Genomic DNA, 18,081 nt, shown 5'->3' on the forward strand with positions numbered 1-18,081 from the left:
GTTCGTTTTGATAAGTCTCCATAGATAATATTCACTCTGCTCGTACAATCAGAGACCAATATATTCCAGTCTTCACGTTTATTATAAAATAAATTACGGTTATTAATTATGTCTCGTTAAAAATTTCATATAATATTTTAAGATTACAGTGGGGCATAAATTATTTATAAAAAAGTAAATGATTATTATTAACAATAAAATATTCTATTAAATATAACCTATTGCACTTAGAGATTTATTAAAGTGTTTAATAAGACGATAAAAATAATAATACGTTAGTAGGTGGGTACCAAGAGAGAAGCACACAATTTTTCTAAGGCCATAGCTAAGCGGTCGCTTACACTGGCGCCGGACCGGGGTTATCGGCGGGCGCGTGCGGTACGCCTGTCGGCGTCGCGACGCGCATAAATATAACGTAGGGGAAAGACACATACTAGTCTATTAAGTGCGTTAAAGCTCAGCAGACAAAAATGGTGAGAAGTGTTCTTCGTGGCGATATTTGCGGGTACTGCAATGCCTGTGTTCGTATAAGACTATGCGCAGCAAGAGGTCGCAGTCCAGAACCATTGGAATGTGCCTACAAGCATATTTTAGAATCATATGCCGGCAACGCTAGTGGAACTGAAAAATTTCTTGACACGCCAAAACCGGCATGTGCTTCTTGCCGGTGGACATCGGATGCCCAATTTCCAGAAACACCTCCGTCTTCAAGCGATCTTAGTTTAGAGTGGAGTTCTCAATCGTCACATAGGCCTCGTACGCGACGACGCAAGAGGTAGAATTATTGATTGATGGCGAAAAAGTCTGGAACCAACTCTTCGCAGTTGAAAGTGAAAGCTGATGGCGTCGTCTCTTGATGAACGATAGAGCCTTATCCTTTGCTAGTCAAAATGATGTATACCGTTTTTAATTTACAGAGATTATGATAATGTAATTATTATATTTAATAAATTATTTCGCTTGAAATTTGTTGTTTTTTATTAAAAAAATTTTTGTTATTTTTTCAATGAAATAAATCATAAAGCATTAAAATTAAATATTATGTATATATTACCACTATAATTTTTTTTATATACTAATTAAATAAATAATAAAATATTTCTTCAAATCAATATCATTAAAAAAATGCCATATTAATTAAATGGTGTTGATTTATATGTTTTTCACTTCATTTATCCTTAAAAGCTGAAGGAAATAAAGGTATTAAAGTAAAAAGCCTTAAAAAGCTATCAGGAAATATTTTATGAATATAGTTTAAACATGTCTCATAGTTGTATGCATATTGCATAAATAGGCACACAACAGGCATAGAACCAGTACCTTTTACTTCTGTTTTTCAATCGATTTTCTTATTTTTTTTGTTTGGTTATTAATATAATTGGGTTCGTTCACTATTATTGGTAATATCAAAACATTTTAATAATTTACTGATAAAAGAATAGTGATTATTGAGTCGTCAGAATAATTATAACTTTTATAAATTTATCTACTAAATTATTTGGTTCCAGATTTTTTGTTAACTCGACGTTTTCACAGGCCTTTTAGGCCATCGTCGCTTTAGGTAACAAAGTAAATCACATAAATGCTAGAAATTAGGTTATTAGTATTTATTTAATTTTATTATTTTATATAGGAATCAAACAGAGCATTTATTTTTACATCTATAACAATAAACATTTGCACATTTTTGGTATTTGTGCTTATAAGTTTCCACTTGTATCTAAAATATGATAAGATCAAAACAAAAATTAATTAAAATTCAAAAGTCATCACAAAGGAGGATGCAAGTTTTGATTCCACCTCCACAAGCGACGTGTATGCACGCATTGTTGGATAGGTATTTTTGAGCTGAACCAAAGTTACTATGACTCCAAGTTTTAAATCTTAGTCCGTTCAGAGATATAATTTATTAAACATGGCAGTTTAAGTAATAGCCAAATAATACTTTTTAATAATCTTTTGGTACCTAGGGTTCGCCAGGCATGAGATATTTGTAAGTCCAGCCTTATTTTTAAATGCGATCATAATAGACGCAGAGTATGAATAAAAGTGTGTGATTTTTTTATAAATAAAAACGTTACTAAATAATTAAAAAAGCAACCTAAAGTAGCTTACCGTAACCGTAACAGCCCGTGAATGTCCCACTGCTGGGCTAAAGGCCTCCTCTCCTCCTCTTTTTGAGGAGAAGGTTTGGAGCTTATTTTTATATTATTTTATATTTTTATTTTTTGTAGTTGCTACTATTTTTTTTAATAATTTGACATTGGTGATGTAAGAAATATTAACCATCGCTTACATACCTTGTGCTTGCCATTACACTAGTTCACTCACCCTTCAATACAACAATACCAAACTTTGCTGTTTTGCGGTAGCATTTCTGATGAGTGGGTGATACCTACCCAGACGAGCTTGGACAAAGCCCTTTTTTTTTATAGAATAGGAAGGCGGACGAGCATATGGGCCACCTGATGGTAAGTGGTCACCAACGCTCTTAGACATTAGCATTGTAAGAAATGTCAACCATCGCTTACATATCCAATGCGCCACCAACCTTGGGAACTAAGATTTTATGTCCCTTGTGCCTGTAATTACACTGGCTCACTCACCCTTCAAACCGGAACACAACAATACCAAGTATTGCTGTTTTGCGGTAGAATATCTGATGAGTGGGTGGTACCTACCCAGACGAGCTTGCACAAAGCCCTACCACCAGTAAATATAGTATACTAGTATTAATTTAAAAAATGCATTGTATTGGGGTAAAACATTATTTTTGACTAAGATTTGAAACTTAGCGCTATAGTGACTTTTGTTCAGCTTAAAAATATCTATCCAACGATGTATTACAGGTCGCTATCGGATGTGGGACCAGAGTTCATACAAATCCTGGCATCATCCTTTCCTAAAGTTTGCAATCGATGCCATGAATATTAATTTATTATTAATGTTCCTTACAAAATTTATAATTAAAGCAATTTCGATGATGTTATTTTATGTAGTATGTGCGGTGCATGAACAAACGTGAATATTTTTTTATTATAATATTGTAAGACGAATTGGAGAATGGTAATATATATCTCCCCGAAAGTGTAATACAAATAAATAAAGTTGAAATACAGAAAATGTTTATCAATTGTAAGAAACTTACCGAAAGTACTGTTTAGTTACAGAATCTTAGCGTATTCGATGGATTCGATCTGTAATATATTTTTATTATGTAAATAAGAAGATTTCAATGCGTACAATGTTATATGTTCGGAAATTGTATAAATAAGATCACAATATTTCAGCTGTTAGCTTATTTGCTACTTTAGTGCTTTTCTTAAATGACTGTCATTGCTATTGGCTATACTAGTCCCTAACAGTGTCAATGGGCAGGGGGCCGGGTATGATTGTGTTGCGCTACACACACACACGGCTCACCACACTTTGACGGAGTGTGCTGCGTGGGGGCCCCAGAGGCATACCCTGGCGGCGATAGTTGGCGAAGATCTCTCGTTGCCGAGCATCTAACGCTATGCTTGGCAGTGTGAGGTATTAGATGGAGATGGTCTCTTTTTGCGAAGGTGTCATGCAGCAGAATGAAGTCGCGGAGCGAGAGCGTAAGGCGAGGTCAGCCGCCACTGGTTTTCTAGCGGGTATATCGGCGCCTTCAGCGCCTGCGAGTCCCACATACTCCTCCACATATCCCCACCTCATGTGGGGGAAACGCGTAAATAACTTATGTAAATACGTGCGGATACAGGCGTCAGGCTTGAGGGTTGTTTTCTATGAGATTGTAACTCGGTTCAGAACATGTTAGGTAGGAAACTTTATAACTTTATATTACATCCAAAATGTATAGATTTACGTTAATAGTCTGTAAAAATAAGAAATAACATGTAATTAAAATATGTTATTATTTTGTTCAACTTTATATTAAGACAAATTAGTCAAATCGTGACCTTAAAATGATAATAACATTTATAAAAAAAATTTTTTTAGAATCCATACGACATAATAATATGACTTATGTATGAGTGTGCCGTAGTATTTAAAAGATAATTATAAATAAGGCATTCATTGGTTTATAAGAATCACATAGAAACTAAGGCAACATGAATACAACTCGTGGTAAAAAATAACATCATATTATATGTTGAAAATAGTCTCTTATCTTAGGGTCACCTATTAATTGGCATGTACAAAAAAAAACACATCGTCACATGTATTATAAAATTATATTATAAATAAATTATTTAGTAAAACAAAATATTCTTAAGAGTTAATTATTAATTCTTATAAATAATCAATAATCATTGTTAATAATAAAATTAATGTTGTTGACAATTGAGTGCATTAATTTTAATGCCCTCAATTGTTCAGTGCGATAGTCGCAAGTTCGATGCCTGACCCCTTGAATAATAATAATAATAATAATATATAATCCAATTCTATTAAAAATATATCTTATTTAATTAAATAGAAAAACATTGATATTCTATTGCACTTATAGTCTAGAAATCTATTATGTGTTACTAACAATCCATTTGAAATTTGCCTTTAACGTGCTACACTATTGCGGATAGGTACATTTTCTTTATAGCAAGTTTTCTGTCTTCATAAATTGTCACATCACATAAAAAATAAAGCTTAATCAGATTCAAGTATCTACATGTATTAAATACTACGACATTAATTAATGGTCTTGCGTTTTAGTATTATTCACTAGTTTGACTCCTATCTACATTAGTCGTTCTTAACAGTGCATGTCCAGCGTTTCCGGTTAAGTTACTGTTAAAATGTCTTTGATAACAATGTATTGTAACCTAATTACAAGAAAAATAATATTCATATTGTTTTCAGTTTAATTCACATCTCGCATGTTAAACATTAAAAAAATGTAGTGTTTATACTTTCCTAAAAAATTTAAGCCCATTGTATATACATACAAATTAAATTTAATTTAAAATGTTTGTTGTAGATTATTTTAAATCTCGATTCTTGATCAGTGATGTGACGTCATTTCAAGGTCAATTTTGTTTTTTATCTTTACTTTCCTTTTCTTTCCTTCTGCCTGCGTTTATCTTGATTTAGAAGATTCCAATATATTCTAAATCAAGATAAACGTACGACTTTTTCTGACGCAAAATCAAGTAAAAATTGTATTGCAATTTCTAAGCTTTATGTTACAGTCTTATCAATGAAATGATGCAATTTAATATTCCATTAATCAATCGTTCAAACTCGTGTTATAGATAGTTCTATGTGAAATGTTTGGAAGCGGTTGTCTCTGAACAATGTGTATGAAACACGTGTGAACTAAGGTCAGTCGACGGGCACTAACAATTGCGTTTTAACAAGTCATATCAATTTATTATATAACATAATAAAGCTGATATATTTGACTTTCTCTCACATATTTGACTTTGTTTTCCAATAGTGAAATAATAAACAACTAAATTGTAAAGATAAATGCGTCGTTGTGAAAAAAAGTTTTGAGTCGGCATAGATATGTAGCAGAATTCCAAAAAAAAAAAATGGCATTACAACTTAAAATATTAAAAATGTAATTAATGTGTTTATTGATACAATAAAATTAACTTCTTTAAGCTTGTAATAGTACCTACTACATAAAAATGTACACATTCATACAATCGAAAGTAACATGTAAGTATATAAATCTTGGGTTATTATGTGTGTCTAATAATAAGGTTGTTTATGAATGACAATATAGTTACTTGAGAGCGTAAACGAGGTAATGATATCTCTATTATTCGGTGTTATATTTAGTCTCGTAATGAATACATTTGTATAACGGTCTATAAATATTTCTAAGTGACGTTTAGAGTAAAGATAATATTATTCTGATACAATAAATATCGTAAAAGTAATAAAATTATACAGGACATACGAGTCACAAAGTTATAGTAGTGTAGTTTTATTAGCCATGTTTGCGACTGTTTCATTTAATTGTTTGTTAACTTTTTTTTACTTGTAAATGTGAACTGCATACCTTTTTACTGTCTACATACAGAGTTGGTTTTAATATTATATTTAATTTAATAATAATATATCTAATTATTATATTTAATTATAATTCATCTCGTGCTTTACGGTGAAGGAAAACATCGTGAGGAAACCTGCATGTGTCTAATTTCATTGAAATTATGCCACATGTGTATTCTACCAACAATTGAGCAGCATGGTGGAATAAGCTCAAAACGTTCTTCTCAAAAGGGAGAGGAGGCCTTAGCCCAACAGTGGGACATTAACAGACTGTTACTGTTAAGGCAAGATACTGAAATTAAGTAATTCGTTTGTTTTGCAAGCGATTTGTAAATATATTATTAAATTTTTGATAAAAAAATTATTATAAAATAGTTTGTTATTAACTTTTGGTATCGACGTATTTGTGTCTTCGATTTATGCAATGAATATGTAAAATATTTTTAGTTACAATAAAAACTTAAAAGCGTAATCTTTTTGAAGCGACTATTTGAGAAAATTTAAAAGCATCAATCAAAATCAGTTAAAAATTATTTTAGCCATAGCAGAAAAAAAAATTAATACCCTACCGGTCATGGAGTTCTTTGCAGGTATGAAAAAATCTGCAAGTTATTCACAAGCACTCTTTCTCGATGTAGTAGACTCTATGTAGATAAGATTAAAAATAGTTCAATTGAAATGTAAATACTATATATTTTATAGTTCTTCTAAGAAATAGCTGCTTTGTCCTTTTTAGGCTATTAATTTTCATTTAGGAAATACAACTAAATTTAAGCGTTTTAAATTAAACAAAGTGTCATTAGCAATTAAAACATTTACTCAGCTACCATAAGATGTGTACCTATTTATGATAATATTATCGTTTTATGAATCTCAATTATGGTTATTACCAATATAATGTTTCAAATAATTTTGTTCAAATTGAATGATAAGAACAATTTATCAAAATTGTTACATTTAATATTATCTTTTGTTAATACTTATATGTTTAGGTTTTGTACAAATTCATTTGAAACAATCACAAAAATATAAAAAAAATCAAAATTTTATATGCTTATGAATATAAATAAATGAATCTAATTTACATAAAATTATATATTCTATTATTCTTTTGTACTAAGACATAATGTAAATTGCTAAATAGTAATTATAAAATAAATAAAATAGGTCACGTTTCATTTTATTTGATTATAAAATATATATAAGTTTAGTGTTATGGAGTCGATTATTATTTAACAAAAGTTAGAGTCGCATTGTATTTCAAATTCAAAATAGGAACTTTAAAATTAAAAAAGGATATGTACTCACGTATTTACATAAGTTATTTACAGTATGTACATCAATGCTTTAACTAATAATAATAGTCAATGTAACAAATATTAAAATTCTAATTATAGTAAGATTTATCTTATTATCATTAGAATTTATATAAAGTAAATATTATACACAGGTCAAAACGGAATACTTGAATGTAGAGTTAATTTTTCTTTGAATTTTGTTTATCTGGTATCTAAAACAATGAAGCGTCAATGCTTACTTCTAAATTTGTCTCATAAAAAATGGACATTAAATATTATCTACGCCAGATTTTGTTTCATTACTAATAGCGATGGATTAAAAACGAATTATTTCGTTCTGAATTCTACAAATTGTATTGAAATGAACAGCTGTGAATTTTTAGATTTGTTTAAAAAATAAAATGTTATTGATTATAAATATTTAAAATAAAGAGTTTATTATTTGGATTGCGGCATATTTTATGTATTGTTTTACTAAAAACAATAATTGGATGAGCACAATGTGTTGAACATTTGATAACTTTACTTCATACTCGTATGTGATATGGTATTAAAATATTCCTAGAATTAATTTATTGCGTGCACATTGTATTATTATGAAGGCATTATTTTAAATATATTTGATTATAGTGAGATTAGACTTTAATATTTAAAAAAGATCTACAGCTTAGTACAATCTAATTTAACATTCCTTATTATAATAAAAAAGAAACACTAGCGCTACAGATGATCTCCATCTTCTTAGTTTTAATATATCATAAGAAAACATTTTTGACTATTATATAATAAATAGGTATCAGAGAAATATGCAATAAAACAACTTCCTTTTTGTGCGAATATTCTGATACCAAAAAAAAAGTTAGATCTTTTCAGGCAATAGTTGTACAAACGCACCATTGCTGCCCGTCTTATCGTTAGTACAAAACGCTTAACTTGAAGTAACTGAAACTTATACCAATAGTTTTTCACCTATTCTGCCATTGTAAGATTTATTATTTTGTAATATATATATATATATATATATATATATATATATATATATATCACTTCAGCAACTTAATTGTAGCAATTAATACGAGTATACAGGCGGCGTTTTTATATTAAGGTAGAATTTAACAAAAGTACTTACGACACTTTTAGTACAATTTAAAAAACTTTTAGTCTTTTACTGTTACGGTGCTTATATATTAAGAATGACAAGAATAGGAAAGATAATAGATTCCACGATAAAATAAAATTAGAAAACGACATAAACTAACCAAATGAAGAATACAAATAGACAGGCTTATTATAACTTGTAAATTAATGTATATCGATATTGATGGGAACCCTTGAATTTTAATTAAATCAATTTTTGTTTAAAATAATAAATATTTAATGCACAGCTGTCAAAACAAAGGTACCATTGCCGGTGTTGGAGATGGGAGATACAGTAGGTAATACCGGTGTAGGATAAATACGACAAGTTTCTGCGGGGGGTCCGAGCATGCCCAGCAGTAAGTAGGACACCAATGAACCTGACAGCAAGCCACCGTTGTATGATAATGTCATCATGTTTCCTGAAATATTATTGAATACAATCAAAAGAAATATCAACTAGAAAAAAAGGAATACAATTTATGTGTTTTTATTTAACACATTTGCTTGTGTTAAATAGGAAGTAAATTATTAAGTAATTAATTATGCGTTAAAAAGTATAGAATTACCGGCGATTTCACGATGTTCCCTTCCAACTCTCGAAGGGGCCATTATCATGGGTACAGAACCGAACAGCCCGTTTGTAAATCCTAGCACGACGGAAAACATTATTGGGTAAACCTGAAAATTTAAGAAACGAATTAAAATAACTTAATATGTAATAAAAAAGTATGGAAGAAAAACTTTTCGTTTATTTTCATGCTGGACAAATAAAATAATGCAATCGTATCTTATTAACTACGTAAGATGATTTTTAGACAGAGTCCGTCATTCCGGGCTAGTGGTAACTTTATTTATTTTAATCTTGTAAAATGACGATTCAAAAGGGCTCGTAAGAGCTTGCTTGCTTGAACAAAATATATTTTGATTTCGTTACTTTCTATGTATACCTCTCGGATATGGAAATTTTATTTTATGAATACTTTCCTTAGTTTATTTAGATAACACTTATTTTCTTGGAAATTGGTACAGATACCTATGTGTAAATCGACAATTATTTCAAAACCATTTGAAGAAACCGACTGCCCTGAGATCGTCTCAGGGCAGTCGCGTTCTTCGTGAATTCTAGAACTTTATATTTATGAGAAATTAAGTAAATGTGTCACTTACATCGCCGACGATGTGTGGTGAGTGTCTCGGCGCTGCGCACAGCAAAAGTAATGGAACGAGTAAGAGTCGAAGACCACTAGCCATTAAAAGCTGACTACGACTCCACTCGTAAGGCCATGCTGCTGCGATCTGCATAGTAAAAATATTATTTACATTCATTTTAAATTTTCGACTAAATAAAAATATAATAATAATATATTATAGATAATATATGGATAATATCGAAAAAAAGCCTAGAGTATAGAACACGTGTAACCGTAAACTTGGTCAGGTTTTTAAATCCGTACAAGCACAACTGAGTTTTAAGTGTTTAGCTTTGTTTAGAATTTATTCCGTGTTTGACGATGAAATTATATGTGTATCCCACAGAGGAGCTTCGTGTGAGCTGTTGCTCAGCTTTGGGACATATACGGGTGTTTTTAAAATGCAAATTTTTATATGCATTTAATTTACAATATTTTGTATTTAGTGGTGTGATTTAAAGATTGTTTTTTATATAATAGTTGCGTGTCTGGTATGAGTATACTAATAGAGGTTATTAAATAAGGTACAAGTATAATAATAACGTATGAATACTACTATAAATACTAAGCCTATGAAATACATACCTACAAAAATATAAATATCTTACTTTTCCTATGAAGTCGAAGAGGTTAAAAGAGGACATAAGAACGATCGGCATCCAGGATCCTAGGCGACACGAAGGAACCTCTGATGCAATACCAGGGTACAAGCTCAATGTGGTGAAATATACAAGCCCTATTGACACCATGTAGGGGTATATAGCTCGGGCAACAGCCCACCTTGCTAGCACACCACCTGTGGTATCAAATTACTTAATTAGTATCACAAAAAATATATGTATATTTATGATTTTTAATTAACTCTATTAGTGTCATAGTCCTGTACTAAAATTTGTTAGAGATATTTTTTTTGTTAAATGAATAATTACTTTAAGCTACCAAAAACCTTATTTCCTGTAGGCGTACTTTTAATGATTAATGATAACACGTTGTAATTGTTAATTATTAATCCGATTACATTTTGCCTTATGTCTGATAAGAGATACTATTTCACATTCCGATGGTTTCCCTCGATATATGTGTTATTATTGAAATTGCAATAGGCGTTACCTCGGGTGAGTAGAATAAACCTTAAGATTTACATAGGATTCACTGTAAAATTTAAAAAAAATTGTGAGTTTACAATGTTGTTTATTATACATGTGAATGTTAAGTTAATAAAACTGTCAGTAAGTAGTGAATTAAATTAAAATACATTATAAATAACTTGACAATTATACTAACACTAAGCAATATAATATTTACGTTTGAAGTTTCTCCATGATGTTGGTCTCTCTGGAGATTCAAAAACCACATCTTCAACTTTGTAAGATGGTCTTGGGGTTCTAAGTGTTGTAGGAGGTAAAGTAGACTGTTCGGATACACTCGCCGGCGGTGACGCTAGCGGTACAGGGACAGGCACAGGCGCAGCTGCAGTCGGTGAATAAACGGGATTTGCGAAACTAAAAGTGTTCTCCGCTTCCACTAGAAATAGATTTGTATAAGACAAATATGTATGTTAAGATATATATGTTAATAATAATAATGTCCTCATAACATTATGTTATTTATGGAGTTGGCCAATCTCAAGAGAGATTAGCCAACTACGCAGGAGATATTATAGTGTACAAGTGTGTGCGCAAACACAGGTGCACTCTGTATTCCCTAACTCTCGTAATCCGATAGGACGGCAATCCGACACGACCGGAAAGAGTTCAGGCGCAGGACCTACGGCTTTACGTGCTTTCCAAGGCATGGGAGTGTCCACACTTCCAACTTCCAACTTATATATGTTATACAGTACACCGAAAAAGAAATAAAAACAGTTAGTTTTGCCTTTGGATGGCAGACATATAACGAAAAAAATATATATTTTAGTATATTTTTCCTAAATATATTAGTATGATATAGATTTTGTTGTAACGAATAGCAATTAATTACAACATGTACTTCTATATATGTACCTTATACAGTATATTTGATAAGAAATCCTTATTTATTTGTTAAAGTATGTTTGAGTGTGTACTATCGTTTTTGTCAAACAAAATTTCAGTCATCGTTGTGATATCATATAAAATGAGATGGTAAATGCCCTTCATTTTACGTTATTACCCTTCATATTAAACGTTGATCGCAATTAACAGAAAAGCATTGCAAAAATTGAGCCAATTTACGCAGCGTGAAAACTAAATTCAAGTTTTGTAGTATCTTGAGTTTGTAATCGAAAACTGAAACAATAAGAATTAGGCGTGATTTAAAAAATATATATTTTAGGATAATAATTTAGCAAATAATGGCTACCAATAACTACATCGAACAAAACACACGATAAGGTAGATAAAGGTAAAATTAGTATGATATTACCGCCGTTATTTTGTTAATAAAAATAGAGGGCAGTCTATCATTGCATTGAAAATAATTCTAGTAAGAAAACACCAAATTAAATAAAGTTCACTCAACTGTAGAAATCTACGAAATTTTTATATGTTACATGTAATGTTGTTTAATTATAAAACTAACAAAAAAGTTTTCTACCCGTACATGTACGGTTCGAAAATTAGACTTTCAACGCCTCACTTTCATCTTATTCTGAGATGACTATTAAATGTAAGCTTAAGTCGAGCTAGCTGAATAAAATGTAAATGTAAATGTGTGTTAATTATTTTATTTCATTTCCATGTTTCCATTTAATTAAAATAATTGTAAGTATTAGACGATTTCTGTAGTATATATGATACTGCACTCATAGGTTATTTCATTGATTATCTTCATCTATTATTAGTATTACATGATTTCTGTAAACTCTAAATAAGGAAAACACTCAAAAGAGCATAATTTTTTTTGAGCATTTCATTATTTTGGAAGTCACCTAAACATGCTTTAGCACAAAATAATAACATCACAGTATTAGATGACCACTAAACACAAATAAAGAGCAAAAGTGTAAATATTAATTTAACGAAAATTAAACTTGGCAGCTTGGTATTTTAGTACTTCGATGTCAAAGTTTGTAAAATCGTTTTTTTTTTAAATGTACGATGAAAAAAATATTGTCCACGTTTATTATTATTATTCTAAGTCAAATTTTGGTTCTATTACATCTTGTATTTATATTTTTGGATGTAATATATATTTGTGCCGTTGAATAGTTTATATGCAAAAAGTATTATATTAAAAAAAAACACTAGATATTTTCAAGGTTTTTTTATATAGAATAGGAAGGCGGACGAGCATATGGGCCACCTGAGGGTCACCAACGCCCATAGACATTGGCATCGTAAGAAATGTTAACCATCGCTTACATCACCAATGCGTCACCAACCTTGGGAACTAAGATGTTATGTCCCTTGTGCCTGTAATTACACTGGCTCACTAACTGGTTTAAAGGAAACCGGAACACAACAATACCAAGTACTGCTATATTGCAGTAGAATATCTGATGAGTGGGTGGTACCTATCCAGACGAGCTTGCACAAAGCTCTACCACCAGTTTTAACAACAACTTTTTCGGTCTGATATCTCGACAGTTGTTTTTGGCGTGATTATAAATATAAAACTGAACAATAGATTGTAATAGTATGATTCTTCTTCCCTTAGACCTTATTGTGAAATATGAAATCGCACTAACCTACTCCAGTAGAAGGCGCTGGGCTCTGAAGTTTCAAGACACCATAACTAGCTTCTCCAGCTTCACTTTCCATCTAAAATATAACACGTTTAATAATTGAATAAATGTTTGGCTATAGTTAGCTTCTTTATAACCATAACTTACATAAAAAAGTTATTTATTATTCTAATTGTTACATAAGAAAAAACATAGTGTAATTTGATTGCGTTGAATGCTCTAGGTAATTTTTCAGTAGTTACTCAAGCTGATTCATTCGTACATATTTTAATTTTAAATAACGTTAATACCTAATAGTAATTGATCATGAAATTTTTAAAAATAAGCTTATAATATAAAATGGCTTCAATAAGATTTTATTTAATATACCAAAGTAGCGTCCTCAGTTGGATTGAGATGAAGTTGAATGCGGCGTCGATGTCGGGATTCGTTGGTTAAACGTAAATAGTGTTGTACAAGTGGATGTCTCATCATCACATGATGTAACATGGAATGACCGAGTAGTATCAATATTGAAAAAACAAAAAACATAAAAGTACTGCGTTTAGGCTGACGGAATCCATATTTTGTAACGATCCTATCGAGTGATACCCAGAATCCAGCTGCGCCTGTAAAAATATAAGAGCATTTAAATTTTGAAGAGAAATAAATCTACAATATAAATGTTTTATTAATATAAATTTCACTTGAATTGAAAGTATATATATTTTAAAATACCATAACTAAAGGTAACTTATAAATTAAATTGTAAAGTAAAAATTAAAGTATTGAACGTTTTTGGCATTTCGCTAGGCGTTTATTCAAATTGTGGTTCTTTGTGAATTTATAAAGAAGGACTCATGTCAAAAACAAACATCCAAAGAAAATTACTTTAACGTTTGTTGTATTAGAAATACTAGTATTATTCTGTAATAATTATATTTAAACTAATAACTAACTCTCTCCTGCCATAACAGCTTGTGTGTATCGAGGAGGAAGGCACCCAGTAAAACCGTAATACGATGCCTGTTGCATGGTACACCCGAAGGCTACAACTCCGATCGCCACTAAGTTGATAGTGTAAGATACACTTGTTGAAAATCCATCCCATCCAATATTGCACACAGCCACGAACAACATAGTCGCCAGGGAGAGTAAGATTCCTGCAATAACGAACTGAGCTTGGTTTCATTTCATAATGCATGAGTTTGCGGATTTATGAAATTGCTTTTTTATTTTAGTTTAGTCCTTATTTTAATTCCGTTGACATTTTCTCCATAGACATGAGCGAACGGCCCTTATTTTAAATTAGTATCAGAATATTTATTACTTCAAATTTAAAATTCATAATACTAAATAGCAAATATTACGTACTCATATAAATACATCGTCAACTAGTATAATTAAAAATGTTTAAATACTATATCAATACGTTTTAGATTTAATATTACAACATTACTATACTATGTTTTTTATCCACATTTCTACAATAATTCTTATTAGTATTATTAGTAACTTTCAAGAACAGCTGTTTTTACTATTCAGCGTGGGTTCCCCGATGTTCTCGCGACACACTTTCCTTCAATTAAGTGTTTTACTTATTGACTTCATTTTGATGATTTCCTAATTTCCCGTTTGGCGAATGATAAATCTTATATTCTTGGTAAAAATATTTTTAATTCATCGAAGTGATCAGACTGACTTTTAGCTTACTTTATAATTAGACTTTTTTAGAAGATTGATCAATAGAGACTGGTATATAGGTAAGTATAATGAAATAAGCTATTTTTAGTTTTTGAAACGTTGCAAATTATTATACAACTGATAATAGTTATTATACAACTGATAATTTTATATTTTGATGACTACTCTGTGGGATTGTATTGAAGCCGCTGGGTTCCTAAGGGATATGTGTGTATTTCTGTATTTGCAACTGCATGCAAATCTACAGAAAAGGACCGAAGTTATTTAACATCGTACGTAATTATTTGTTAAAAACTAAAACTCGTCTTCGCTTGTCGACAGCACATAAGAAATTAGTAATTATCATTTTGTGAATAAACACTATAAACATCTTACATTTCTTTAAATAGTGGCATTATTTTCGCCAATATTTCACATGTACATACGTTTTACAAAATATTTCTGGTGTTTAACAATTTAATTCTCTTTGTTTTGTATTTACGCAATTATTATTTTGCTTTAAACGTTAAAATAAAGATTGAAAGTTTAAACACGGGCAACACCACTGACTTTTCGTAAGCTTAATTTGTATTTATAGTTAATTTCGTGTTCAATTCTGAAAGACAACATCGTGAGGAAACCTGTATGTGTCTAATAAAATTCAGGCACATTTCTTTATTTTTTTTAATTTTTTTATAGAATAGGAAGGTGGACGAGCATATGGGCCACCTGATGGTAAGTGGTCACCAAACGCCCTTAGATATTGGCATTGTAAGAAATGTCAACCATCGCTTATAGCCAATGCGCCACCAACCTTGGGAACTAAGATTTTATGTCCCTTGTGCCTGTAATTACACTGGCTCACTCACCCTTCAAACCGGAACACAACAATATCAAGTATTGCTGTTTTGCGGTAGAACATCTGATGAGTGGGTGGTACCTACCCAGACGAGCTTGCACAAAGCCCTACCACCAGTAAACCTTCTCCTCAAGAAGAGAGGAGATCTGTAGTGGGACTAGTGGTATACTGGCTGTTAATTTGTTTATTTTTAATTACTAATTATATTTTGTAACGGTAATCTAGAAAGAGTATTCAAGAAAATGATACTTACCAAAAGTGATCCTAGTATTGTATGTGAAGATATCGAGCAGGATATTATTCGTGATGACTGCGACACACGCTGAGACGATATACACAGTAGACATGTCGAACATTATGGTAGATTTTGGGTAATGGTATTGAAAATAGTCTACCGCCATTATAAAACTGAAAAACGTAACAAACACGTCACAGTATTTCTTATCTCTCTCAGAACTATAAAAATCGAAAATAGTAATATCAAAATAGTTACTAATAAGAAATAAGTGAAATGATTAAAAACAAGGTTTCGTTGAATTTCTCTCACTGTTGTGGAAGTGGACAGAATATAATTATGTTAGAACATCTAAGTAAAAGTTTTGTATATTTGGTGTTTAGTATTTCTAATATTTAAATAATAGATACCTATTAAATGGCAGTAGAAAGGCAGCGCCCGCGACAAACAATGTCAAGTAAACTGAGTTGTATCTGTCCGGTGGAGGCGCAGCGGGTTCCGGCATCGTTAGGGCTTCACCACGCGCTGCTCGTATTGCTTCAATGCGGGCGTACCCGCGTCCTAGAGTCTCATTCATTGTTTTCACTATTTCACTTTATAATTTCTTTGTCCATTTTTAAACACTGCACCTTATTAATTTAGAAATTTACAAAAACTATGATATTTTCGAAATATATTTTTATAATTATTTTAATGAGCGCATTTGCATTTTGTTTCGAAAGTTTATCTTCAATACAAATTTATTATTGGGCTATACATATATAGTTTATTTAATAAAAAAATATTATGCGGGGTTAAAAATGTAAAATTTTACATATATTCCTTTATTGTTGGATGTTAATGATTACTTTTATCATTAAATTTTATGCGAACGATTGTATTCGTATTTTGTTTTCACTAACAACATTCCTAAATCGGCTTTTACTTGACAGTAAAAGTGTATTCTAGCTATGAATTGCTGACGCATGCGTGCAAGTAATCGATTTTTAGTGAAGGGCCTATCCTTACATTTTCTTGTGCGATGTACTACTTTAATTTAATGCCATGCATTGTTCGTTGTGGTTTTTTTAATATGGATATTTTGTATTGTTTTTTTACCAATAAAAATTTTATACGGTATCGTTCTTTTTCTTCTTTGAAAAAAAATTAGACTATGCTATTATTGTACTATTCTGTACTTTCGACTTTTATAAACATGACAGTTCACGCATAGTATGATTTTGAATTTTATTGTGATACTCATAACATTGACTTCCTACAGCTATCGTGAATATATAAATGTGTGTGTGCGCACCTGTGTTTGCGCACACACTTGTGCACTATAATATCTCCTGCGTAGTTGGCTAATCCTTCTTGAGATTTGCCGCCGTGGCCGAAATCGGTCTGGAGGACATTATTATTATAAGTATGTATTTACAAAAGAAAAGTAGTATATGTAGTATATCAGTTGTCTGGTTTCAATATAGCACAAGCTTTGTACAAGCTTAATTTGGGATCAGATGGCCGTATGTGAAAAATGTCCTGGGTTATTATTATTATTATTATTACTGTGTAAGTATTATTTATTGTTATATTATTGTAGATTTAATCGAAACTTGACATTAACGACTTTTCGACTGCATTTTTTATTCACGAAAGATAACATCTGTCGTTTGTCACGGTTACTTATACGTAGTGGTAGGGTTTTGTGCACTGTGTGGTAGGACTTTGGGTCATTGGATGATCATTTTCTAACGTATGTTGAATATCTAAATTGACTTTCATGTGCTTTTTTTAGTGACAGATACCTTTTACCGTACATAACTTGGCTTTCTCCATATTTTTGTGTTTTAATAACTAAACATTGTGTGTAGCATTCTTTTAAATCAATATGAGGCTTTTTAAAATATTATAAGCAAGGCGTTTAATAAAAGAAATATTTGAATATAAGAACAATTGTTGGCTTAGTTAGGAAAGATCGTATTTATATTATACCTACTAGCTAGCTTATACGGCCGCAAAACTCAAGGTCTTGGTTCAAAATCATGGTTAAAAAATACGCACAT

General features: G+C 31.0%; 2 protein-coding genes across 2 annotated transcripts; one reads left to right on the forward strand and one right to left on the reverse strand.

The window, feature by feature from the left end:
* Positions 1-395: 395 nt before the first annotated feature.
* LOC126774591 (uncharacterized) lies at positions 396-914 on the forward strand. Its single transcript, XM_050496165.1, has one exon. The coding sequence runs from the start codon at positions 471-473 to the stop codon at positions 777-779; it is 309 nt and encodes a 102-aa protein (XP_050352122.1). The 5' UTR covers positions 396-470; the 3' UTR covers positions 780-914.
* A 7,661-nt stretch (positions 915-8,575) lies between these two features.
* LOC126774548 (equilibrative nucleoside transporter 4) lies at positions 8,576-16,682 on the reverse strand. The gene is made up of 10 exons (XM_050496118.1): positions 16,447-16,682; positions 16,055-16,209; positions 14,219-14,422; positions 13,650-13,888; positions 13,284-13,356; positions 10,922-11,140; positions 10,225-10,412; positions 9,594-9,722; positions 8,993-9,104; positions 8,576-8,845 (listed from the first exon to the last, which is right to left on the reverse strand). The coding sequence occupies exons 1-10, from the start codon at positions 16,611-16,613 to the stop codon at positions 8,661-8,663; spliced, it is 1,671 nt and encodes a 556-aa protein (XP_050352075.1). The 5' UTR covers positions 16,614-16,682; the 3' UTR covers positions 8,576-8,660.
* Between the last annotated feature and the right edge of the window lie 1,399 nt (positions 16,683-18,081).

This window comes from Nymphalis io, chromosome 16 (genome assembly GCF_905147045.1).
Source record: "Nymphalis io chromosome 16, ilAglIoxx1.1, whole genome shotgun sequence".
In the NCBI taxonomy this organism is placed as follows: domain Eukaryota; kingdom Metazoa; phylum Arthropoda; class Insecta; order Lepidoptera; family Nymphalidae; genus Nymphalis; species Nymphalis io.